The 25,316-nt window shown below is 46.4% G+C and overlaps 1 protein-coding gene across 3 annotated transcripts in view; it reads left to right on the forward strand.

Moving 5' to 3' along the window:
• Positions 1-23,979, forward strand: part of AFG1L (AFG1 like ATPase) — a 171,038-nt gene extending 147,059 nt beyond the window's left edge. For 2 of the 3 annotated variants that reach the window (XM_084774451.1, XM_084774453.1), the window contains 3 exons: positions 12,731-12,871; positions 15,945-16,058; positions 18,356-20,153. In XM_084774451.1, coding sequence (XP_084630577.1) covers positions 12,731-12,871; positions 15,945-16,058; positions 18,356-18,481 — 381 coding nt within the window. In that variant the 3' untranslated portion in view covers positions 18,482-20,153. Of the gene's footprint in view, positions 1-12,730; positions 12,872-15,944; positions 16,059-18,355; positions 20,154-23,167 lie in introns of those variants that run through there. The other variant, XM_084774452.1, reaches the window with a different exon arrangement.
• Positions 23,980-25,316: the final 1,337 nt, after the last annotated feature.

Here is a 25,316-nt window from a genome sequence, read left to right on the forward strand (position 1 = left end):
TGCAGCGTGGAGAGGCATTCAGCCTTGCTCAAATGAATGGGCATCTTTGCCCAGCACTTTCATGACGTGAAAAGCATGGGCGAATGGGAGGGAGAATAATAACTCTTAGATGTCCACTTTGTTTCCAGTTCTGATTGCACTTTTCAAATATCCAAGCCTAGGAAGATTCAGTTGTCCCCAGTGGACCTTCTCAAAGGATGCCAAACAAACACAAACCACAGCAAAACCCCAAACCATCGAGCTGCGGACCAAACAGACAAGGACGGACACCTCTGCACTTACACAGCTCTGCCATGCTCAGACATTTGAATCCTGGCATTTAAAACAAGTTCTCCATTATCTAAAGCCTTTCCCTGACTTACACGCCCCCCCCCCCACTTTAATATGCTAAATGTCACGTCCTTACCACTTAGCTCTGATTCCCAAAGAGGCGCAGCTATGGGTCACCTCACAGTTGACATGCCTGTGCAAACCCACAGCTGGTGGGGCCGGAACCTGGTCCTGCATGAGTGTTCTTTCTAATTTCTGGAAAGATCCCAAAGTCAGAGACATTTACAGTGCTTGCCTTCACCTCACAGACACAGCAAATGCTGCCCTCTGCTGTGGGACCATCAGGAGGCCCTGTTATGTAAGTGGCCAAGTGCTGCTCTGTAGGTACTGACTTGTCACTTGGGCAGGGGCAAGCTGTTGCCAACCACTTGGTCGCTACCCTATAGATGTCTGGCTAATGCGTTACATTTAAAAACAGAGCATGGGAAAATGGGAACATTTCAGGGTTGGCCGTACAATTTATCATCCATCTGCTGTAGCCTCTGCAGTTAGACTTCACCATCCTCTGTATGAGACGTTCATAAAAATGGTTAGCCAGCTAATAAAATATCTTTATGAGTGGAAAAAAAGGGGGAATTGTTATAGCATTATTTTAATCAATGAGGTTGTGAAATGATTCTCTAGCCACTTGGGCTGTTTTTCTTCCCCTTGCCAGGATTTTTCCCCCCAGCATCTCCTCAGTTGCTAATATCCAGATTTATATTTTGCAGAAAACTAGTTGCTTATGCAGCTATGCTAATCCTTATTGTTTTAAAGAGGTAATTCTATGTGTTTAACAGCTGAGGGCTGCGTTACACTGCCCTTAGACCACAGCCCTTAAGGCGATTAAACCGGAGACATTGATCAGTAGTAGTAAAGTGCTTGCAAGAATGTGCCTGTAACCCCAGCTCTACCCAGGCCATCAGTAGAAACTAAAACACCATGGCACAAGCCTGTGAGGCCCGGGGTGAAACTCGGAGGTGGAGCATGAGTACCAGGCCTTAGCTTTATCCCTGTCACCACATCCTACTCTCTCAACGCCCCCTCTCACCGTTGGAATAATTATAGGAGCAATCACATACATAGATGGTATGCCATTGGAAAACAAAGCCTGTTATCTGGGTCCCTGGATGTAAGGAGCACAGATTCAAAATGCTGCATGGAGCACATTGGCCAACTCATTTAAATGTATTCCCATTTTTCCAGAACCTGTTTTGCAGAGGGTGTTGCCCTGAAGAACAAAGGAGCCATGAGGAACAGAATCTAGTGATCCAAAGTATTCCGGTGGCTTCTGAAAATAAATAAAATAAAACACCTTAACTCATAAATGTAAGACCACGAGACCTAGCAGGAGAGTGTAGGGAGGCAGCACAGCTTCCCAGTGGGGTAACCTCAGGACATGCTTAGCCTGCGTCAGGAAGGCCCTTACGCCCCAGCCTTACAAACTGAAGAGGTGACTTTGCTTCTCATGGACTCTAGGCGGCCTCCTCAGCTGCCTCAAACTACAGCTGAAAACGTGAGGTTTAGCAGCACCCAGACAGGACATGCTTGCTCTCCAAGTGTCTGAGTGCCCACCCCTGAGCCACACGAACCTATTCACCATTTTCATTCTGTTGTGTGGGTGAACCGAGCTTATTACCTTTCCAAAAAGGATGTCTCTCAGTGTCCTCTGAGTTTTAGATGTGCGCTCAGCACCTGGATACCCCTCCCTGGTCAGCAACAAAGAGGAACTGTAGTGTGATGTCATTGGTCCTGTAGCCCACCTTATGGAGCTGCTTCTGCAGTTTTATATATTATCTTTGGTTGCACAGTGGTTTTTTTTGTTTTTTGTTTTTTTCATTTTGGTTTTTTGTGACAGGGTTTCTCTGTGTAGCCTTGGCTGTCCTGGACTCACTTTGTAGACCAGGCTAGCCTCAAACTCACAGTAGCCTGTCTGTGCCTCCCAAGTGCTGGGATTAAAGGCGTGTGCCACCACGCCCAGCCAGTGCACTAGTGTTTGTAATATATACGTATGTGTGTGTTATATGTGATACTTATTAGTAACTATAAGTCTAGTTTCCTATTTCTTTCTATTTTTTAAAGATTATTTTATGTGTATCTGTGTGAGTATATGCCAAATATTTGCAGGTGCCCATGGAGGCCAGAAGAGGGCGCCACATCCCCCAGAGCTGGAGTTACAGGTGGTTGTGCTCCTCCTTGTGAGCACTAACAACTGAATTCAGAGCAGCAGGAGTAGCAAGCGCTGTCCTTCCTGCTGCCCCATCTCTGCTGCCTCCTCTCCATGTTCTCTCAGTGCTGCCTCTGGTGAGCATTGTATCTTTCTTTTCCTCCCTGCCACAGGCTGTACAGATTAAATGCTTTTCTGCCAACCGTGGGAACTCCCTGCCTCCTCCACCTCAGCTAAACCGGAAGTCCTCCTGGGACTAAACCAAGCCTAGCACTTGTCACATGGTGGCACTTACTGGTGTGACTTATGTCATGAGGGGGTTGTCAGTTCCAGAATCTTATAAATCAGGCTCCTGCAGAGTGTGAGCATTCTGTACTGCAGGAGGCTGGTTCAGGAGGGGAGGTTAGCCTCTAGTCTTGAGTCTCAAGGCTTCATCTGGTCATCATTTCTACACACTTTTAAGATGTGGCTCCTTAGGAGTATCGCACTAGGCACTGATAGGCAATGGATCTGGGAGACTTCGCAGAGTTCCTGACCTTGACATGACATTCACCGAGCGGCATGCATTTGCCTCAGCACCCCCAAGAACACCTTTGGGTAGAATGTCCTAGCACAGTGAGGTATTCCCCAACTGGGTCTTATGAGCGTCATATTCCTGAGACTTCTGAGATCTGACTGCTGGGGAACTACTCTGCTGATACATTTCAGTGTTCTGTTTTCTAATTACGAATTTGGAGTCTGACAGCTATAAGTTGTTTATTGTCAACTCATATGGTGCTTTTGGTTTGTTTTGAGAAGGGCACACTGAGTCTAACTCCCATCAAACATTTGTTCCTGGGGTACTTTAGAAACCGAGGTACTGCCATTCCTGCTGTAAACAAAGCAAGATGCCACATACACACACGTGTCTAACGAGATGCTCTCAGGGTAGCACCCGCAAAGGATTTATAAAGAAAGAGCTCCATAGACGAAGGGTGACTCTTATGGTGGTGAGATCTAGACAGGGCTTGAAAGGATAATCATCCTACTTGAGCTGAAATAATGGTGTAGAATAAGCTTTATAGCCAGGCCAGGAAAGAGAGACTCAAGCTGACAGCCCCTGTGCAGATGCTGAAGTGGACGGCAGCTCACTGGAGGGCAGAGGGCAGCCTGGGGGTAGGGTGTCTCCCACTGGCAACGGCGCATGGAGAAAATCCCCACTCCTGGCACCAGGGTCAAACGAAAGCAGACAGCTGTGCTGTTTCTCCCACAGGAGAAAGAGACAACAGCAAGCGAGCTCTTTACTCCTCAAAGTTTGCCAGGGAAACGGCTACATATAATGCAGCTGTATACTCCCGGTAATTAAGGAAAACAAACGCTCTTTGCAAACTCATTATGGATTTAAAGTTCCTTAAGTTTGCGTCAGGTTTCCACAGAAACAAAGAGTTTGAGACAATAGTGGAGAATGCACAAACCATCGAATAAGTGGATTTTAATTGTTCCTGTCTAGAAAATTATCCAGATAACTAGCCGCATCAAAGACTATTAAACTTTTTAATTGCTCAGGTAGAAAGATGGAGAATGCCGTTATTATCTAGCGGAAGAATCCGCCGCAGATAGTGCTGCGTGAATAACATACTCAAGGATACTCCTAACTGAAGTGCCATTTAGTACTCAGAAGTAATCATGTGCTTTAATTATTCATAGGGCACAATGCATGAATTCACAATATCAATCATGGTTTCAGAAAGTATCATAGCTATGTCTTCCTTACACAGGAGGATGAGCTAATGCAAAATCAAAGTATTTGCAGCCACCATGATAACCCAGTGTCTGCAAGTCAGTTTCCTATTACTATGGCCAAAAGGTCAGTGTGCTTCCAGAGCTCTTACAGGATTTAATAGTTTTCCTCATCTAAGTCATAATTAATTTAGAAGTATTTTATTGGATTATATATACATATATATATATATATATACATACACACACACATACAGGTTCTCACTTAACCCAGCCTGGCCTCAAACCTACTATATATGGCAGGATGACCTTGAACTCCTGATGCCCTTGCCTCCACTGCCCAAATGCTTAGATTACTGTCCTGCGCCACTGTGCTTTTTTTTTTTGCTCACTTTTTATCATAAGTGTACTTTCATACCATAAAATATTTTTCACAACATTGTTGGCAACAGTCCTGTCCCCATCAGATGTCGAGGTTGCCTTTGGCTACACAGCTCTAAGTATCCTTATGTGCACAGAGCCTTTTGTTGGATTTCAATTACTTTGTTCCATTTTCTAGAAGTGTGGTGACTGGGTCAGGTTTCCACCTTGCAAAGGGCTCCTCGTTGAGTGGGACACCGAGTTACTCCTCCGTGGGGTGCGGATCTGTCACACGCTTGCCTGTGTAGAGCAGCAGTTGACTTCCTTTTGCAAAACTGACCTGTGAGAAATAGCCTGTCAGTGTCGCTTTGTGTTTCTTTGGTGATTGTGGACCTTGTGTATGCATGGGCCTCGCTCCACTCGTCTGGTAGCCCTCATACTTTATGTAGCTTTTTTTTCCTTTTTGTTCTGTGAATTGTCAGTTCAAATCCTACATTCATATTTCTGTTGGAGTGCTCTTAAAATGCTTCACGGGTATTCCAGCCACCCCTAATCTCCCCTAATGTCCTCTTAGTGCTGTTCTCCTCTTTCCGTGCAACTCACAGCATCTGCTCAGTCGTTTCCGGGTCTTCCTGCATCCTGTGGGGATGCTACCTAATTCTCTAACTTTTTTCCACTTGGCTCCTGTGTGTAGTAAGTCATCAGCTTTATCTCTGAAAATAAAGTTTATACCATGGCATAAAAATTCAAAGTCGAGACAGGAGTAAATGGCATCGAGTAAATTGCAGAATTTATAGTTGCATGTCCTTACCAGTGATTTAGAACTGAAAGAGCTAGTTCACAGTTTTTCTACATGTGCTGAGCGTGTTAATGACAGCGAGAATGCAGAATTCTGCCGTAGCGCTCTCTAATGGGTAGAATGTGTCCTTTAGCTATTGCTGCATAATCAGTCACCCCAAAACTCAGGGGATTAAAACAATAAGCATTTAGTCCTGCTCTCTGGTGTCCTGGTCAGCTGGGATGTTCTTTTTGGTCTCTGCTGGGCTAGCTTCGGCATCTGCAGTTTTGCTGATCTGCGTTGGACTCTTGTCTGTTTGGGGGCCTGCCAGCTCTGCCTGCGCCCTGCTGCTTTCCCACCGAGACAATTAGCCTCTTCTCTGTGTTCTCAGCTTTTGCAGCAGTTGACCTAGGTAGGAAAACCTCAGGTGCTGAGACCTACGCTTAGAACTCGAAACTGTCTTTTGCCATTTTCTAAGGATTACAAAAACCTAGCCAGGTTAGGAAGTGGGAGGGCCCCTCCACCCGTGTCTTCCTAGGGTCTGTACCCTCTACAGTCCTGAGTGGGTACAGACAGACGGACAAGAACACCTGGAGCCATTTCCGTGCGCGGACCACCCCACAGAGGCATCCTTCATTTCTCCAAAACCATGTCAGATGTTTTCACTTATTATTTTCTAGAAGTTTTTTTAAATCAATACATTTAAATCCTTCCAAACAATTTTGAACACTGAATTTGAGGAAAAAAGGGAAAAGGTGGTGGCATTATCTACATATAGTCTCCTGTAGTCTCTCTAATGGCTGGCGTACATCAAACGTGATGCCATTTGTGTGCCTTGCAGCACTGTCATCAATATGTGGTTCAGTAAAAACATTTCATCTCTGTATGTTATATAATGAAAAAAAATATGAGGCAGCCAGGCATGGTGGTGCACGCCTTTATTTAATCCCAGCACCCGGAGGCAGAAACCAGTGGATCTCTGTGAATTCGAGGCCAGCCTGATTGACAGAGCAAATTCTAAGCCACCAGATCTACATAGTGACATGGTGTGTGTGTGTGTGTGTGTGTGTGTGTGTGTGTGTGTGTGTGTGTGACCTAGTTAAGAAGAAAGGGCTCTGTAGGAGTGGGGGGGCAGATATGGTGATGGGCGAATATATTCCTAATACATTATATATAATCAAAAATTAAATAAAATATAGGAGATAACAAAACTATAAGAGAAGAAATTTCACAAGGCTGTTTTAAAATATATCAAATGTTGAATCTGGATGAAACTTTTAAATTAAACCCTCTCAGCTGTGTAGTGAGAAGCTTGCCTCTGTCAACAGTGCCTTTTAAGACTGAACCTCAGTCTTGATGTGGCTAAACGCAGCTTCTACTAAACACCCTTTAAATGATAATCTAAAGAAAAAGAGAAAACCAATCGAGCCAAGGGCTTGCACTAAGGCTAGTCTCAAATCTGTGATGGTTCAAGCAATTAATTCTCCTGCCTCAGCTACTGGGTAGTCAGGACTGCAGGTGTGGGCACCGCCCAGCTTGAAGAGACATTTTGTTTTCCCTCCTCCTCCTTAGAAGAATGCATATAGATTTCTTAAGTAAAAGAATTCTCCAGAGTCGGGGGACTCCAAGGGAGAAATACCCACGAATGAGGGTCTCTATTCAGACCAGAAAGCATTCAGTATTCCCTAGGGTGCAGGGGCCCTGGGCTATACCCAGCAGTGGGGGGTGTGCAGGCTTGTAGCCCCCGAGGACGGAGGTGGAGACAGGTGACACATGAGCTCAGCTTCCACTACATAGTGCGCCTGAGTCCAGCGTGAGCTACAGAAGAAGAAAGGAAGGAAACATTAGGACGTTTCGTCCTTTCAGTAGAGATGGGATCCAATGCGCGCCTCTGCTGCCTAGACAGCAGCAAAATCTGATAAAAGAAAAATCAGCGTAGACTAACAGCGGAGAGTTAAGAAATCAACATACATCTCCTGCCCACACCACTGCCCAGTGCAGACTGGCCTTACCACCCTTCCTGTAAGTCCTCCACCCACCTTGAAGTCCTCGGAGTCTTTTCTGTTCATCCGGTAAATGAGTAAGGGCGTGAGGGTCCCCTGTTTCTGGGCCAGAGCTTGTGGTGGTCATAGCCCTTCTCCCTTCTGCCAGCCTGACTTGATCCTCGCTGCCAGACCCGCATCCCAGGCAGGTCAGGGAGCATCACTAACGAACGTGTTCAAGAGGAGCAAAACACGGAGACTGTTAATCTTTTAAAATAGAAGTAAGCTGAGCTTGCTCTGGGGGAGCCTCTCAGGTGAGTGGGACAGAAATAAGAGAGCTGTCAAGAGACTTAGTTAACTGCCCCACTTGCGCGGAGTGTGGAGTAACTTCACTTGAGCAAATTGGCACTGCAGCGACTCAGCCGTGCCGTGGGTGTCAGCAGAACGTCAGCTGAGTAGTCAGAAAACATGCAGCTCTGAACTTTGATTATATTATTCTACAAGTTTTTTCCAGTATCAAAAGAGTGATGAAACAGAAGACAGGACTGTGAGTGAGAGCAGGCAGGACTGAAGCCTGCCACTCCACAGACAGTGGCGCTCAAACTGCTCAGGTGGCGTATTCAGGAGCATTTTTTTGGACAGAGAAAAACTGGGTTTGGGAATTTAGGGAAGGACTTGGGAGCCTTAAAAAGAGACATCTTGCTGGGCATGGTGGCGCACGCCTTTAATCCAGCACTCGGGAGGCAGAGGAAGATGGATCTCTGTGAGTTCAAGCCAGCCTGGCCTGCTCTACACAGCAAGTCCAGGACAGCCAAGGCTCTGCTACACAAAACAACCTTGTCTTGAAAAGAGGGGGTGGGGGGGGAGGGGTCTCACCTAGTTCAGCGGAAACTGAGAAAAAATTAAAATGAAAAAATAAAAGACATCTCAATACTTTAATATAATAAATAATAATAATAATAATAATAATAATAATAATAATAATAATAATAAATAATAAATAGTAGTAGCAGCAGTAGCAGATGGCATCTGAGCATGGTGGTACAGACCTGTAATCTAGCACTTGGGAGGCTGAGACAGTAGGATTACAAATTCTAGGCCAGCCTGGGCTACATAGAGAACCCCATCACACACGCACATGCACACACACACACACACACACACACACACACACACACCATCCTAATAGAAATTCTAGAACTGTAAAATGCAATAAAATGCAATTCTAGAACTGTAAAAAAACTTGACCAAATTAAGAACTCAGTAGAAGGTGGGCTGGCAAGATGGCTCCTCAGAAAGAGGTATTTGCCACCAACCTGAGGAGCTGAGCTCAGTCCTGAGGGCTGGGAGGGGGAAGGGGGAGGGGGGAAAAGGGGGAGGGGAAGGGGGGGAGTAACTGACGACTGGGGAACAGTGCCACTCTCTCTGTCTTACGCTCAGTTGCACCAGTTGAATGTAACCGTTTAACGCAAATCCTCTCCATGTCCATTTTCTTTCCTTCAACTGGAAAAGAAGAAAGTATTCGATTATACTTTCTTTTCTTTCTTCAATTTAAAAATAAAAGAATTTTAATTAGCATTAGAAATTTAAGAGACACCGGTTTCAAAATCCTTAAAAACACCTTTTTTTTTCTTTTCTTTTCTTTTCTTTTCTTTCTTTCTTTCTTTCTTTCTTTCTTTTCATTTTCAAGGACTCAAACATTACTCCACCAATAAATACACGCAGTGTGCCCCATCGCGGGGCATCTACTGTAGACGGGACAGAAGATTAGTGCAGAAAAATGACCAGCTCTTGGTTTTGACTGTGATTTTAAACATAGGGATAGAAAACAAGAAAGAATGAGATAGGCTCTTAGATAAAGCACTGAAGGAGCGTTTATCCTTCAAACATTGAATGTAGAATCTGTTTTTACTTCATAATTATGCTGGCAAACATGACGGTTAAATGATGTATTTCTATATGTAATAATGTAGAAATTCCATTTTACAGTTTTCCTATTCTAAAGTGAAATAATGCACCTAATACTTTGAGAGGTGGGATATACTTTCTTTCCTTTTTAAATGTCCTTGGGAAAAGCTTAAGAAAACTTAACAAGGAGCTAGAGAGATGGCTCAGAGGTTAAGAGCACTGGCTGTTCTTCCAAAGGTCCTGAGTTCAATTCCCAGCAACCACATGGTGGCCCACAACCATCTATAATGAGACCTGGTGCCCTCTTCTGGTATGAAGGCACAAATTTGGACAGAATACCGTATAAATAATAAATCAATGTATCTTTTTAAAAAGAAAAGAAAAGAAAACTTAACAAAGGGAGGGGGAAACAGAAAAAAAGAAAGAAAATATTACAATATAACGTAGATGAGAGAGAGACATGAATGCTTGTTATAGAGATGATCTCCGCTTTCTGAGAAAAGTATGCCTTAAGTTATGCAAGTTCATGGGGATGGGGGGATGAAAAGGAACAAAGAAACAAGACTCACATTTTACTCTACTTCCAAAGATAATCACCTTTACTATTTGATCTTCATCTTTCTAGACTGTCTATGCGCCTATGTGTGTGTTAGGATATACAACAAAGACTTCTTTGGAAACAGAGAATTGGGGCCAACATAGCTTGTGTGTGCGTGTGTGTGCGCGTGCGTGTGTGTGTGTGTGTGTGTGTGTGTGTGTGTGTGTGTGATTATTTTGGAGACCAGTTGGGTTTAAAAGAAAGAACTGGCTCATCCCACTGCCTGGCTTGCGTTTTATCAATTTATCTCCTTACTGACTTATTTCATAAATATTAAGCAGTTCCTAAGTTAGGGCCAACATAGTGTGGGCCTAGGCTCCTCCCCTCCCCATGTGTTGAGTACAGAGCCCGATACAGAAGCTGTCACCTACACTTGACTTCATGTGCAGAGCCTGAGAGCATGGTAGGAGGACAGACTGGGCCAGTGCAGCTATCCACTCCCTGAGGCTACCTACCTGACCTCATGACCTCATGACAGAGTCACTGAATTGTTACTGGTAATAGCTATGCAACAGAATGTGGCACGCTAAGTAGTGTCCATGGGCCCTCTTTAGTGAATCCACACGTGACCAGCATTTCCTCAGCACTTACTCTGCTGTCAGGATGTTGATTCCTCAGGACAAACCTGCTAGATAGAATCTCCTTGACCATAAAAGCCAACCTTCAGAGGGATCTGTTTCCAGCCAACCTCACCACCCCTCAATTGTCTTGTCAGATGAGACATCACTTCTAATTAAGCATCCATGTACGTCACCAGATTCAGTCCTGGATTTTTTTTTTCCATTTAAGTGGTACTTTGTAGCCATTTAAACAACAAAGCCACTATGAGAAACACTTACCAATAAAAAGATCATTTTGTTTCCTTTTCTGTTTTAAAGATAGTGTTTCTCTATGTAGCCCTGGCTGCCCTGGAATGCACGCTGTACACCAGGCTGACCTCCAACTCACAGAGATCCACCTGTATCTGCCTCCCAAGTGCTGGGATTAAAGGCGTGCACCACCACACCTGGCTTGTTTGTTTGTGGACAAAGTCACACGGGTCAGAGGCTGATGTCAAACTCACTCGGTAGCCCCAGATGACCGACAGTGCCTTGATTCTCCTCTCTCCACCTCCCCAGTGCTGAGATGCAGGGGTGCACCATGCTGGGCTTAGGCAGCACTGAGACAGAACTCAGGGCTTTTTGTCCATGAGGTCTTCACTCCGCCAGCTGAGCTCCACCCCAGCCCAGAAGGTCCCCCTTCATATTTAAAATTCATCTTACTGGAGCTTACTTCTTTGGAAAAGTCTTCACTAATGAGAACATTTTATTCTTCTTTCTGGTGTTTGTAAAGAGGAAAGATATCTTGCTCTCTGTCTCTGGCCTAACCTAGGGTTTTAATGTGGTAAAATAAAACAGAACACTGCCTTTACCTTCCTAACCATGGGGCAGTGCAGCAGAATTTGGCATGAGCCCATTTTTGCGGCATGAGCACCGCCCTCTTGAACATGTTCATCATCCCAGTCTGCGTGCATTAAAGAGCAACTTCAAATTTCCCCAGTGGCTGTTGTCTGTAAAGGAGAGAGATCCTATTTTATGCTTTATTTTCTTTATGTGAGTGAGCACAGAATTGTTTTCCTGATATGGGGGGGGCGGTATTTGCTAATATAATGGCAACCGCAGAACCTACTGACAAAGGTGTGTAATTTGTGAAACAGCTGAGTGGGCACAATTGTGATTTCCAGTTGCCCTCAGCACTCCGGGCACCTCTCATAATGCTTTCCCTGGGCGTGTGTTTGCATTGATAAGAATCACATCCAAGTACGAAGCGCCAGCCTAATTATAAGAACCACAGAGCAAGCATGAGGGTATACATTTTTTTTTTTTTTTGTATATGCTTTCTGATTTACAGAAGATGAGGCGATCCTAACTGACATAGCTTTGGAGCAGTAGGGCTGCGAGTGCCATTTTCCTACACTAATGCACCATTTGGCCTTCCCCCTGTACCTTCGGGGCACTGTTTTCTGGGAGTGGTGATTCCAAGTCCTCCCAAGGTCCCTGCTGTGGCTCCCAACGTGAGACAAATGCATGAAGCTGCCCTGTGATTTGCAGTGCAGGCCAGGGGGAGAGCAAAGTAATTAGTTCCCATTGGGAATGGCATTTCTCTACACACCAGGCTCGTTTGGCCTCGGGTAAGCCACTCAAGCTCAAAATAGTAATAATCATGAAAATGGCAGAGTGGTGCACACTTGCAACCTCCACACTCCAGAGGCTGAGGCAGGAGGATCACTGTGAGTCCCAAGGCAGCCTGAGCTAGATAGTGAGTTCCCAGCCAGTCTAGGCAACTTAGACTCTTTTCTCAAAAGCAATAACAAAAATGGTTTAGACTCTGAGGCACGCCCCAGCCACCGTGCTAAGTGTTATTTCACACTCATGATTTTGTGAGGGGTGCACCCCTGGCCTACACCCCAAACCACAGGGCAGAAATGAATGGCCATTGGTTAGATGGGACAGCCAAGGAACAGAAAGACCACATAATGAACCTCAAGTGCCCGGTTAATACATAGCATTCAGCGCAGGCACAATTAGCTCTTCTCGGCAGGAGGGACCCGTGGAAGAGCAACAAGGGAAAACCAGAAATGATCCCACTCAAAGCCTGGAACCCCTCCATGGCTGAAGAGAGTGTCATGGCTCAGCTAGGGTGGGGCACAAGATCTGGGGTTGGAGACTCCAGGCAGGGGAAGCTGAGGAACAGCAAGGGTCCCTTCTAGCCACTTGTTATGGACATGCCTGTTTCCTTACGCAACTCTCAAAAACTGGCCTGTCCGGTCCAGCCACCCCAAAGTTACCATCTAAATCACTCTGTGACAAGCTTTCCAATTAAACGAATCCAAAGAAGACACAATGACCCTTTCTTTGTTCTAATTACAGCCACTGGGAGCTAGTGACTATTTGGAATTGTCAAAGAACTTTGATACGGTGTTCGTGCGGAACATCCCACAGTTCTCACTGGCAAAGCGGACTCAAGCACGGAGATTCATAACTCTCATTGATAACTTCTATGACTTCAAGGTAAGGACGGACCCCATTCTCACTGAACTGAACACCGTGCGCCCTCAAGTCAGATGACCTGGGTTCGAATCCTGACCGTACTTCTTCCTTTTCTGCTCTGTGCCTCAGGGTCCCCATCTGTATATAGGGGTAACAGTATCTATGCGCAGACGTAGGTTGTTGTTGTGTGGACTCTGCACGCTGAATGCTGTGTACTTCCTACTAGAAGCAGTGGCAGCCTCCATCACAAATCACTCTGCCACTGCACTAATGTCCCACTGTCCTACAGGTAGATTGTGTATACCAGACTGAGTGCTCAGTGCTCCGTGCTCAGTGCTTAGTGCTCAGTGCTCAGTGCTCAGTGCTATCCGAAGGAATGGCTGGACTAAGAATGATGAATAGCCCTTTGCCCTATGACCCCGCCCCCTGCCCCCCTACCCCACCACCACCACCACCAGCCAGAAACTAACTAGCTAGAGACACCATGCTGCTCTGGTTTTAATCCCTGTGTCTCAGCTGGTAGTGCAGAGCCATTGCCTGCCCACAAAAGGCAGTGTAGCCTAGTGGTTTAAGGAGCAGCCGCTGGCTCCAGGCTCAGCCCCTGCGCTTTATTTAGCTGCCTTCCTTGGAAGTGAAGAATAACAGTAATACTTGTGTGATTTTGTGAGGGTGAAGTGACCATAGAAAATACTAAGGACCTAGTGGGACAGGCAGTGAGCTTGCAACCCAGGCAAACCCCTCTTCACAGTGAGCGCCCTAAAAAGAAGATACCCACAGTAAAAAGAGTTTAAGCATAAAAACACAAAAAGAAAAAAAAACACAAAAAACAAAAAAAACCCCAACTACTCTAAATTTCCCTTCCCAGCCTTTGCTAGAATTAAGCAGTAATTCTAAAATCGAGGGGATTTTGTTGGGAAGGAGGCCAGGAACAGAAGATGCGAGAGTTTAATGTTTTATTTCCTTATCCATTTAATGACCTCGCGACCCTGAGCAAGATGCTAAGCTGAGAGTCGGTGGCAGCTGAGACTTGGCGATTGCCCTCACGGAGCCTAGGGCCCGGGGTCCGAGCAACTCGTCTGTGGAGATCGTGCTGGGTTACCAGTTCAGGATGGCCACTAGGACACGGGAAGAGAACCACGAGAAAAGTGGAGAGAGGCCCAGGGAAGTCCTCTGGGGTCTAGTTACGTCAGAACCATCAGGAACACTTAAAACCCAGATTCCCGAGCCCCTCCACCGCCCACTGTAGCCACGCGTGGGGCCCGGAAGCTCATGTTTGCCCATTCCTTATGAGTGTTCAGGAGATGGAGAGCTCGCTCCAGCACAGGGCAGGAGGGTCAGCCTGGGATGAGCGTGGCTGAGCATGAAGGGCAGCCTGCGGGCTCAGGTGAAACAGCTCAGGAAAGCCTCTGTCGGCAGGCGCAGGAGTCTGTGTGAGCAGGTCAGGATGTGAGGCACTGCCCTGTCCTCACAGTGGGTCTCGCCCACCGGCTGCTGTTATGATTTCTTAAGGCCAAGGCTTCCGGAGGAAAATAGTGGATGTGGCTTTGGAACAGAGGGGTAAAGGTTCACACTGTTTATGTTTCCGCTGGAAACGCCATAAAAAAAAGATCTGTTCCCCATTGCTCAGCCTGTCTCTCAATCCTGTCCTTCCTTTTTTCACTTGTTTAAAGGGATAAAAGCTTTACCTGGCAGTGTGTGGTGGAATACTCACGCTGCCCCGCCCCCAGCATCCTGCCAACTAAACCACACATTTGGAGATTTTTACTCTCTTCTAAAGTATAGTCAAAATTATCTTATTTCAGAAATTGAGAGCATTAGGCAGGCATTATTCTAGAACGTATTCATGAAGATCTGTGAAATAGGACGTTTCCATTTAAGTAGTGAAAAATGTGTCATTTGTGACTGAAAGAATTTATTAAAATATTAACTAGAGTGCTAGTCCCTAAAGTCAACATGTTGTTTTAAAGTATTGATATGTTTAATTAAATGATGATTTTTTTTTTTTGGAAAGGCTCACAACAAGCATGAGCTCTTTGAACATCAGGCGGGACGTGTGTTGGAGCTAGGCATGGTGTCTGTGCCTGTGGTCCCAGTGTGGGGGAGGAAGAGGGGGGGATATAGTGAATTGGGGGACAGCCTACATTACATCTGCCTGAAAGACCAAAATGACATGAAGAACAAGTACTATTTGCTTCTAACCTAATGGACACAAAATATACAAAAGATATAAGCTGGAGGCTGGAGAGATGGCTGAGCGATTAGGAGCACTGGCTGCTCTTCCAAAGGACCTGAGCTCAATTCCCAGCACCCATACGGCAGCTCACACCTGTCTGTGACTCCAGTTCCAGGGGACCTGACAAAACCACCAATACATACAAAGTAAAAAAAAAAATGTTTAAGTAAAGATAGAAATTGTTTTCAATTCTGTGACTGTGTCTGCATACTCACCAAACACTGAGGTAGTGAAAGGAAGCTGAGGTAAAGCTGAGGTTAAAGAGGGCCCTGTCAGGAGCTAATAGGAAAAAGATCTAGAGAGATAGCTCCATGGCTCACCGTGAGTACTGCACTTCCAGAGACCCCTAAGCCATGCGGGCCACTTACAGCTGCCTCCAACTTCAGCTCCAGGGGATCTGGCACCCTCTTCTGAACTCTGCAGGCACCCATGCACGTACCCACATACCAGACATACATAACGGAAAATGAATCTTAAGAGAAAGGGCTTCAGGCAGATCTACGTGGAACCACCATGTCCCCAAAGGCTCCTCCTCTCAAGTGTCTTGCACTAGGCATGTTTCAATAAGAGCTTTGGAGGGGCTCTGGACATCCAAACCACAGCATCAGAGGCGAGAGCCCTGGAGTAGCTCTGCGGTTCCCTGGGTCTGCTTCACATCGGGGCGAAGCTGTGCGGAAAGGCATTGAAAAATGCTACGTGGTTTTCAAACATTGCTTGACCACAAACAACTAGGAAAAAAACACAGACATCCAAAAAGCAAAGACCCAAGCTCCTTACATGTCAAACAGGGTTTCACTTGGTGAGACACCGCTCTTTCAGCGTGAGTGTGGAGTCCCACCATCCGCTCTTTTCCTGGTTCAGGTGCGCATAATTTGCTGTGCGGCAGCTCCCATCTCAAGCTTATTTTTGCATCAGCATCATGACAGTGAGTTGGAGCACAGCAGAATACTGATGGACGATTTGGGGCTGAGCCAGGTAGGTGATGTCAACTTGATTTCTTTTTATTATAAAGCACCTTGATGGCTTGAGGTTCAATACACACTACATTTTGCAGAAGGAGTGTGTAGCCAAGCCATCGAATTGATGCTCTCTGGCTGGCTTTGTCTCAATAGAGAGTCTCGTCTCGGAGCCCCTGGTGAGTGGGTAGGCCAATGCTTCGTTTTCACAGAGCAGCAGCAGAGTCCCGTAGTGCACCTAGCCCGTCCCCGGCTTCCTTCAAAAAGAAATCCACGCTTCACTCCCAGACTTCTCATTAAGCAAATATCTGTAGAGAACCTCTGGGTACCAGGCTCAGGGATGCTCCGTAGGAAACAGACTGAGGTGGTCTGGGTTGTTCTGGAGTTCAGACTCTGCGTTCATCCCAGGCCAAGCGGAGGGAGTCCCTTCTTCTGTGAGAGCACTATGGGCTATATTCATCAGCCACCAACCGTTGACCTGGTAGTCAAAAGTTAAATTGTCAGCCCTGGGGCTGGAGAGATGGCTCAGCACTTAAGAGCACCGGCTGTTCTCCCAGAGGACCTGGGTTGGATTCCCAGCCCCCACATGGCAGCTAACTATCTGCAACTCCAGTTCCAAGGGATCTGATGCCTTTTTCAGGCTTACATGTGCCCTGCACAGACATATATTCAGGCAAGACACCCATACACGTAAAACAAGAAATAATAATTAAATCTCAAAAAATATTTTTTTAATTGCCAACAGTGACCCTAAGAACTGGGATCACATTCTTCTGGGCCCAATGGTAAGGTCTTGTTGACTTGAATAGACAGTATTCATCCTAGGAGTTTGAGAAGAAGGGACCAAGAATGCTTTAACAGGTGAGCTTTGAAAGCACGATTGCTTTGTGTGTCCTCTTCAGGCCCCTGGAGCAAAACACTGTAACATATACAGCTTATCCAACATGGAAGCCAATTCTCACAGTTCTGGTCTGAGCTCAAATTGTCTTGTCATATGCGTCACGTGGTAGGAGGAAGGAAGGATCTCCCTGGGCCTGCTTTTAGGAAGACACCATTCCTGTTCTTGAGGACCCCACTCTCCAGTCCTAATGAACTCTCTAAGGCCCTGTCACCTGATGCCACTCCTTTGAGGATCAAGGTTTCAACGTTCAGACTGTGGTTGTATAGGAATAACGGTTTAACCCCACCCCCGCCCTGTGTGGGAGCCACAGCCCTGTTGCCTCTCAAAGAGCAATCCCTACGTACAGTGGTTGCCTTTGCTGATTTCACGGGGTGCACCTGAGGAGCTAGTCAGTTAAATTAGCTTCCTGTCAGGGGCTCTTAACATTTCCGCAAGAGTCAGGCTCAGACAGAGGCCCAAGTGAGCTGTGCCCATCAGGGAGAGATCAAGGAATGTGACCTCAGGGTCCTAAGTCACAGTGACCCAGTGGGGAAGATGGGCTTAGGGTCTGAAAGAACTTAAGAGCCCAAGGAGAGAAAGGAAAACCAAAGCCATCCTCCATGTTGTATCCAGCCCCGGGGTGCTGACTGGCCTCACAGTGGGAGAGCACCCAGCACACCCCTCAGCAAGGGGACCAAGTATCCCAGGGGCTGAGGGCCAAAAGCAGCTCTCATCTTTGCAAGCTCAGATTTCAAGAAGGTTTTCCCGAGCCGGGACCTACAGGACCTTTCAGCCATTCAATCTAGAAAAGGTTCCTTGACTTGTTCTCTGGAGCGTCCTAACTTATTCGAACTGCTGGGGTTTCTTTTTCTTTTTCTTTTTCTTTTCTTTTCTTTCTTTCCTTTTCTTTCTTTCTTTTTTTTTTGTGTGTGTGTGGGGGGGGAGTTCTTTTTCTCTGTGGGGTTTTTAAGATAGGGTGTTACCTTAAGCTTGCAATCTTCCCATCATAACCCATGGAGTTCTAGGTATAGTGTAAGTCGCCATGCCTGGAAAAACTATCATTTTTTTTTTTTTTTTTTTTTTGCCATTAGCTGCTTTTGGGAAGAGATTTCTTTCTAGCATGTTCCTTTAGAGTTTGCAGAGAACTTCCATTCTGAGTAAAACCTTCTGCACTTGGATTCTCTGTTCCAACTTCGATCTGACATTTTTTTTTTCTTTTCCTTCTGGTTCTGTTGATTACCTATCAGTTTAGAGCAATTGACACTTTAGTTCCATTTAAGAGATTGACATGAGAAAATATGGGAAAACATATTGTCTAAATGGATAAGCCTGAGGTTTTTGTTGTTGTTGTTGTTTAAAACCTGGACTTAATGCACACATGTCCCTTCAAGGTAACGGTTTTCACTGGGGCTGGCTTTTGTCTGTTCCGCTCACAGGACTCAGCGGGGCTCTCCATGTTTACCGGAGAGGAGGAAATCTTTGCATTTCAGCGCACGATTTCCCGGCTCACAGAGATGCAGACCGAGCAGTACTGGATTGAAGGGGACAGAAGCAAGAAGTAGCTGTCACAGTCACATGAATTTAAAAAAAAAAAAAGAGGCACTGGTTAAGGCTGGGAGCTGGCTTTGTGTGACTTGACCGGGTCACTTCCTCCTCATCAATTATGCACTTGTCCTCGGACTGTTTCATCTGAGGCAGTGGACGACGGTGCTGAAGAAGTCTTTGCAGATCCACGTTTTACCTATTTATTTGGACTTAATTTCTGCATCGTAAAGCGGAATCATCACTCCTGAAGATGACTGCAAAACCTGACGTGTTAGCACCTGACTGAACCTTGAACATAAACACACAGTGAATGCAGGATGCCTGAGCGAGCGTCTCTAAGCTTTGGCTGCACAGTAGTCACACCTTAGAAATACATTTGCTATAAGAAGCAGGCAGAATCCATCTCAAAACAAAGGAAGCTTTCTGGACATTTAAACCAAAGGGGAAAGCATTTTACGTTGGCCCCTGCGTTTCTGTTTGTTGGTTGTGGTGAACTGCAGTGATCTCCAGGCCTGGAGAGAACCTATGTCTAATCTGTAGACCCAGGTTGGCGGGCGGCGCCTGATCTCATAAGGACATGGATTTAAAAACCATCAGGCAAGGAGCAAGCGTGAAATTCCAGCTAAGGAGCAGGGCAGGTACCAGGAACGTGACTAGGAGAGTGCTGGAGGAGGCAGAGCCACGGCCACACCAGCAGCAATGTGGACTGACTAACCCCCCATTACCCGAGGCTATCCCCATTACCCGAGGCTACCCCTATCTCCCGAGGCTACTTCACTGTTCCTGCACCTGCAGAGTCCATTCTCCTTGATGCTGAGTGGCAGACTTGAACCCGGTAGGAAACAGGAAAGGACACTTGACAAATCTTCTGTAAATAAAAGCTGAGCTCTCCTCCGTTGAGAGCCTCTCCGATTCATTTAGGTAAAGCCTGTCTTTGCTAAGTTTTATCACCGAAGGGATTTGGGTTAAGAACACTTGCTGGTCTCACAGAGTTCAGTTCCTCGCATCCATGTCAGGTGCCACAAAACCACTTGTAACCCTAACTTCAAGGGACCTGATGCCCCCTTAGCCTCCAGGGCCCCCACATATACATGCCTATATACCCACATGTATAGCATACATACACATAAATGTAAAAAGAGTTAGTCTTGCTTTTAGAAGAGAAAGAGAGGCTTAAATTTGGAGTCGGTTAAGATGGCTCAGCAGACACAAGGGCTTGCTGCACAATCCTGGCACTGTAAGTTCAATCCCTGGGACCCACAGTTGAAGGGAGAACCAGTTTCTCAGTGTTGTCCTGATTGTCACACCCACGCCTGTACTTACCACACACAATGACTGTCACATCCACGCCTGTACGTACCACACACAATGCACATAATAAAAAAATTTTTTTAAAAGGCCCTTTTTTTTTTTTTTCTGAGACAGGGTTTCTCTGTGTAGCCTTGGCTGTCCTGGGCTCACTTTGTAGACCAGGCTGGCCTCGAACTCCCAGAGATCCACCTGCCTCTGCCTCCCGAGTGCTAGGATTAAAGGCGTGCGCCACCACCGGCAAAAAAGGCCCTCTTAATCCTTCTTCAGAAAAGAAAAACTATGAACTCTCAAATGATGTAAAAACCAACTGGGAGACTAGCCAAACAATCATATTCCGATCACTGTATAAATACATTCTTTGAGGCTGTTTGCCATTTATTAAGCTGTCTCTGTCATTCTATTCTGGATAATAATGCTGTTATGTCAAGCAGATAGATGAGTACAGTGGCCAAGCGTGGGAGAAGTCTGAGTTAGAGCTTCTGAAAGTTAAATGTGGTGTAACCTACGCCTGTACATACAGATGCGTGGATGGATGGATGGATGGATGGATGGATGGATGGATGGATGGATGAGAGGGTGGATGGACAAATAGATGAATGGATGGACAGATGGATGGATGGGTGAGTGGGTGGTTGGGTGGGCAGATGGATGGATGGTTAGGTGAATAGATGGATGGTGGGTGGGTGGGTATATGGGGTGTGGATGGGCAGATGGATGGATTTTTGTGGTGCTGTCTACACACTCAGGGCCTTCCCCTATGTTAGGCGAGTGCTCCACCACTGAGCTATATCACTCCTTGAAAGATATTTTTATCAATGTGAGACGCTGTGAATCCCAAAGAGAGTAAGTGATGGGAGAAGGGGTGGGAAGTAGCCACTGTATCACAGCTGGAGAGACACTCGATGGGTGAGAGTGTGCCCTGCTCTCGCAGAGGACCTGAGTTTGCTTCCCAGCGCCCACAGTAGCAGTGAGCTGCCTCCAAGTCTGCTCTCCTCTAGCTTCCAGGGCACCTACACACATGTGCACCTACAGACACATATGTGCACATGCAGATACACATGTTCACATACAGACACACATGTGCACATACAGACACATGTGCATGTGTAGGCACACATGTGCACATACACACGTGCACGTGTAGGCACAGACACACAAGTGCACATGTACACACACATGCACATACATACACATAATTTAAAAATAATCTCTTGAAGAAAACAACTCACTGTGTCCCGAGTTAACACTAGATAGTTGAATAATCTCTGCTTAAAAAGGAGGCCTACGAAGAGAATTACAGGTAAGGAAACCAAGGCTTAGGAGAGTGGCGTCTCCCATGTTTCCCAGCTACAAATCCGTGCCATTTCGCCCTGTTGAAAACCAGAACCCTGTTTAATTGTGACTTGTGATGAGAAGCCATACACAAACACACACCCATCGTCCTGAGCTCAAGTACAAAGTGGTTTAACTTTCCTTTTTTTAAGGTGTGTGTGTGTGTGTCTGTGTCTGTGTGTGTGTGTCTGTGTCAGTATATCTCTATGCATGTCTGTGTGTATTTCTCTGTGCGTGCCTATGTATCTTTGTGTGTCTGTGTGTAGTGCTGGGATCTCAACACAAGGCCTCCCATGCCAGTCAAGGCTCTACCCCTCAGCCACACCCCACACCCCAGTTCTAAAGCTTAGCTTTTGCTTTTCACTTTTTTTTTTTTTAATTAAAAAGCCAGTGTAGATGAATAGACAGATGGACAGAGGACCGACAGAGAAAGGAACTGTCCCTGAGTGTGTGGCATTGGTGGCCACAGTGCCCCCACTCCAGTTCTTTGTTCAAGGTCCACGTTTGGCCTTGGGAGCTCTTGACAGCAAGGCGGGCCTTGGGAGCTCTTCCTGAGCTTGCCCTGAGACGTTGCCCCTTGGGGTTGTACTTTCCAGATCTTGGCACTGACTGTGACCTACATGACCTTAGGAAGGTCTTGGAGTCTGGAACCAGGAAACTTTGCTACCCATTTTTACAGTGCAACCTGGAACACATCCATGCTCTTCGCCTCAGTTTTCTTTCAAAGGACTGATTTAAGGAAAGCAGTAGAAAGCTCGTGGCAGATGGTAGACGCTGGACTGGATAAATGCACTAGCGATCATAATTAGAAATGCTCAGTCCTTGGCTATTGCGTGTTATCGATCTTTGAGGAATGGGAAACTGAAGACACAGCCCACCTCCCAGGGGTTTCTTACAGAGGAGCATGCGCACAGTACCCAGGCCACCCCAGGGACACAGGCCTCTTGCTGAGACACTTGAGGGATGTCCTGAAATCCAAAACCATTCTTTTTTTTTTTCATTAATTACTTTATTTACTTTACACCCCAAATGAAAATCAAGCTGCACATCTGTTACATATGTATAGGGGACCTAGACCCATCCCATGCATACGCTTTGGTTGCTGGTTCAGCCTCTGTGAGTCCCTATGGGCTCAGATTAGTTGATTTCTATAGGTTTTCTTGTGGTGTCTTTGACCTTTCTGGCTTCTTCAATCCACAAGATTCCCCAAGCTCTGCCTGATGTTTGGCTATGGGTCTCTGCATCTGTTTCTATCAGCTTCTGGATGAAGCCTCCCAGAGGACAGTTATGCTAGGCTCCTATCTGGAGGTATAGTAAAATATCATTAGTAGTGCCAGGGGTTGGTTCTCTCAGTGGATAGGTCTCAAGTTTGGCCATTCCCTCAATCTCTGTCCCATCTTTATCCCTGCATATCTTATAGGCAGGGCAAATTTTGGGTCAACATTTTCATCCTGAGTTAAGTAATCCAGACCCAGAAAGACACATATAGCATGTACATGTATTCAACTTATAAGTGGACATTAGCCATAAAATACCAGATAAATATGCTACAATCCACAGACCAAAATTTTTTATTTAAAAAAAAAATGTGAAAAGCAAAAGCTAAGCTTTAGGACTAGGGTGTGGCTGAGTTGTAGAGCCTCGGCTAGCATGTGAAGTCTTGCATGGAGAACCCAGCACTACACACAGACGTGATAAGGAGGGCCCAAGGAAGGATGCTTGAATCTCACTCAGAAAGAGAAATACAATAGACATCGGAGGCAGATGGAATGAGGAAACTGGATGGGGGAGGAGGTGGGGAGGGAAGCAGCAGGGATCAAGTGCATGGAGGACTGAGAGAGAAAAAATGAAATTGGTTGGGGTCGGGCTGGGGGCAGGTCTAAGATGAGCAAGAAACCTAGGCCAAGTGAAACTCCCAGCGATCTATGAGGGTGACCCTAGCCAAGACTCCTAGCAACAGGGGATGTGGACCCTAAAAATGGCCACCTCCTGTAATCATGCAAGACTTCCAAAGGAGAGATGGGGACTACAACCCACCCAAATCCATTCCTTCAGCACAGCCCAAGACTGTCGCCTGGTTGGCAGAAGTCAGCCATTTCTAATGAAGAGGGCGCCATCTTGTGGTCGGTGCGTGAACTGACAGGGAAATCTCACTAGGGCCACTTACAAAGGTATCCTCGGAGATACCTGTTCTGTAATGTTCCCCCGAAAGACCCTGACGTTCAGCAGGATAGGGATTCTTGACTCTGAGTACCTGACTGAGGAGCATTTTCAAGGGACCGCCAACTTCTGCTGTTCTCCCAGGATTTGAAGCTACCTCAAGGCTGTGCTAGCACCTTGTGCCTGCGCCTCGCCCTCCCGGAGACAAAGAGCCCTGCCTTGCTTCCTCACCAGAGCATTGTGGTTTGCAGAGCCCTGTGTTCACCCGCTGTGCGCTAAGTGTGGGGGCCTGCTCATCCCCTCCCCCGGGGAAGCGATGCCCAAAGGAGCAACTTCTCAGCTTGGTAAAGTATTAATGTAACTCTTAAAAATAATAAGTAAACCCACAAGAAGAACGTTATGATGGGCAGATCTGGGCCCAGGGGTCCTGCTCAAACTATGGCACCAGCCAAGGGGACTTCGAACCCCTACCCAGATCTAGCCAATGGACAGGACATTCTCGACAGTTGAGTGGAGAGTGAAGTGTGACTTTCACACGAACTCTGGTGCCCCATATTTGACCACATCCTCTGCATGGGGAGGCCTGGTGGCACTCAGAGGAAGGATAGCAGGCTACCAAGAAGAGACTTGATACACTATGAGCATATACAGGGGGAGGAGGTCCCCCTCAGTCACAGTCATAGGGGAAGAGAGTAAGGGGAAAATGGGAGGGAGGGAGGAATGGGAGGATACAAGGGATGGGATAGCAATTGAGATGTAATATGAATAAATTAATAAAATATATTTTAAAAAATAATAAGTATGCTTTATGTAAATATTATTCTAAATGGACTGTTTTGTTCGAGACAACCCACGTGACAGCAAACTTCTGCTCCTCTTGCCTCAGCTTCCTGAGCGCTGAGATTATAGGTGTGTGTCATCGTGCCTGGATAATATTTGTTTTCATTTCTAGCAGAATGATCTGCGTCCTTCCTCTCCCATCCCCCACTCCCCGCCCCTCCTGCCCCTGCCCCTCCTGCCCCTGCCCCGCCCTCCAAATCCTTTAGAGACAGGCAATTATTTCAGGAGTGGACTGTAATCCTCATATTAGACCTTCTTGTAACCACTACTGAGTTCCCTCCCTGTGGCAAGCTTCAGCTCCATTTCTGAGGGAGGGGCACTGCCCTCTGCTCTCACTCCCCTAGCCAGGCTGGTCCAAAACAATGCCCGAGACCCACAGCACTGTTTCCCTGTTTGTGTATCTGACTTGGAGGGCACAGCTGGAACCTCGATTGATAAAAATGCCTGCATTAGATTGGTGTGTGGGCGAGACTGTGGAGGCATTTTCTTGATTAATGATTGCTGTGGGAGGGCCCAGCCCGCTGTGGGCGGGGCCACCACTGGGCATGTGGTCCTGGGTTGTACAAGAAAGCAGGCTGAGGGATGAAGAGGTGGCTCAGAGGTTAAGAGCACTGACTGCTCTTCCAGAGGTCCTGAGTTCAATTCCCAGCAACCACATGGTGGCTCACAACCATCTATAATGATGCCCTCTACTGGCCTGCAGATGTACATGCAGACAGAACATTGTATACATAATAATAATCTTTAAGGGGCTAGAGAGATGGCTCAATGGTTAAGAGCACTGTCTGCTCTTCCAAAGGACCCAGGTTCAATTCCCAGCAACCACATGGCAGTTTACAATTGGCTGTAACTCCAGTACCTGGGGATCCAACACTCTCACACTAATGCTCATAAAATTAAATTAAATTAAAATTAAAAAAAGAAAGAAAGCAGGCTGAGCAAGCCATGAGAAGTAAGTGGTGCTCCCTACATGCTCTACTGTAGGTGTAAGATGAAATTAACCCTTTCTTCCCCCCCCCACCCCACAGCTTGCTTTAGGTCATGGTGTCTATCACGGCGCCCATCAGGACACAATCCTTTCTAGTGTGTGTGTGTGTGTGTGTGTGTGTGTGTGTGTGTGTAAATGCACCATAGAGCTTCAGGAAAAGTTGCCTAGAACAAGGCACAGAAGTGCAAATCGCATCTTGCTGGTTGTTCTGTGTTGCTGTA

Source organism: Acomys minous (genome assembly GCF_964271855.1).
Source record: "Acomys minous genome assembly, chromosome: 3".
Classification (NCBI taxonomy): Eukaryota; Metazoa; Chordata; class Mammalia; order Rodentia; family Muridae; genus Acomys; species Acomys minous.